The sequence below is a fragment of the Aplysia californica genome, unplaced genomic scaffold (assembly GCF_000002075.1).
Source record: "Aplysia californica isolate F4 #8 unplaced genomic scaffold, AplCal3.0 scaffold00402, whole genome shotgun sequence".
Lineage (NCBI taxonomy): Eukaryota > Metazoa > Mollusca > Gastropoda > Aplysiida > Aplysiidae > Aplysia > Aplysia californica.
In genome coordinates this window covers 12,709-14,054 of record NW_004797672.1, presented here as the reverse complement: position 1 = coordinate 14,054, position 1,346 = coordinate 12,709, and the positions used below count along the sequence as shown (strand labels likewise).

At 50.5% G+C, this 1,346-nt stretch overlaps 1 protein-coding gene across 1 annotated transcript in view; it reads left to right on the top strand.

Annotated features, from left to right (window-relative positions):
* Window positions 1–1,346, top strand: part of LOC101851659 — a 10,281-nt gene that overhangs the window by 1,577 nt on the left and 7,358 nt on the right. Inside the window, exon 2 of the mRNA XM_013085733.2 lies at window positions 760–983. Within this exon, the coding sequence (XP_012941187.2) occupies window positions 760–983 (224 nt within the window). The remainder of the gene's footprint in view (window positions 1–759; window positions 984–1,346) is intronic.

Sequence of the window (1,346 nt, the reverse complement as noted above, 5' to 3'; positions counted from 1 at the left end):
CCTTCACCCCCCTAATTCATCATACCCACCGACCCATCCCATCCCCCACCCATCATACCCCACCCTCCATCCATCCAATCCCTCACCCATAATACCCCCATCCCATCCATTTTATCCACCACTTATTATATCACCCCCAACTCATCCCATTCCCCACCCATCATACCACAACTCCATCCATCCCATCCCCAACCCATCATACCCTTAACCCATCCAACCCATCCCCCTCCATCCCATCCAACCCATCCCCGACCCACCTATTACATCATCCCATCCCCACCTTCATCCACCCCCACAACCCCCCCCCTAATTCCTCATCTCCCCAACCCATCATACCCCATCCTTCATCCATTGTACCCCCACCCATCCATCGTACCCCCACCCATCCCCACCTTCATCCCTCCATCCCCCATCCATCATACCCTCACCCCATCCATCCAATCCCCCCATCCCTACCTTCATCCATCCTCCATCCTATTACCCAATACCCACCTTCATCCACCCCATCCCTCACCTATCATGCCCCTATCCCATCCATCCCCACATTCATCCCCCACCCCTGTCCATCACATCACCCCATCCACACTTTCATCCACCCCCCCCCACCACCTTCAATGCATCCCATCCCCTACACATCATACCCCCCACCCATCATACCCCCCACCCATTATACCCCCACCGGTCCATACCCCCACTCATCCCCACCTTCATCCATCTCCCTACCCCATCCCCCCACCCCTACACTGGAACCCAACCCAGCCTCTACCAGCGCCACATGGGAAGCTGCCAGCCTACGTGTATTCAGCATACCTCGACCACCAGACAGGACAAGGTGCTGTCGTCCGGGTGCTGGCCATAAGTCCCAGGCCGGTCACCCGCTATATGTGTCAGGTCTGGTGCCGAGATGACTTGGGGAGGACCACGATGGTCACTGTCCAGTCAACTAACAGAATCATTGTCGGGGGTCATGACCTAAGCCACCAGTGAGTTTTTTTTACGTGATGCTAACTGTCGTGTAAATCGTTGATTACCCATTCAACCTTTACCACATTGTTTATCTATTGAGAAATCTTAATGCGGAATAAATATGTTATACTATAGATAGATAGATAGATAGCTAGATAGATAGATAGATAGATAGATAGATAGATAGATAGACAGATAGATAGATAGATAGATAGACAGTGGACTTACGAGATATTTCGTCCTTTTCCGAGAAGACTAGTTTTCGACGTTACCTACGACGAGCTTAACAACAGCAGAAGAGATTGAGTGGAGGAGATCATATTTTGAGTTTGTTTTCAAACAGAGAACGAGAGAAGATTAAATATAAAAAAGAGGAAAGG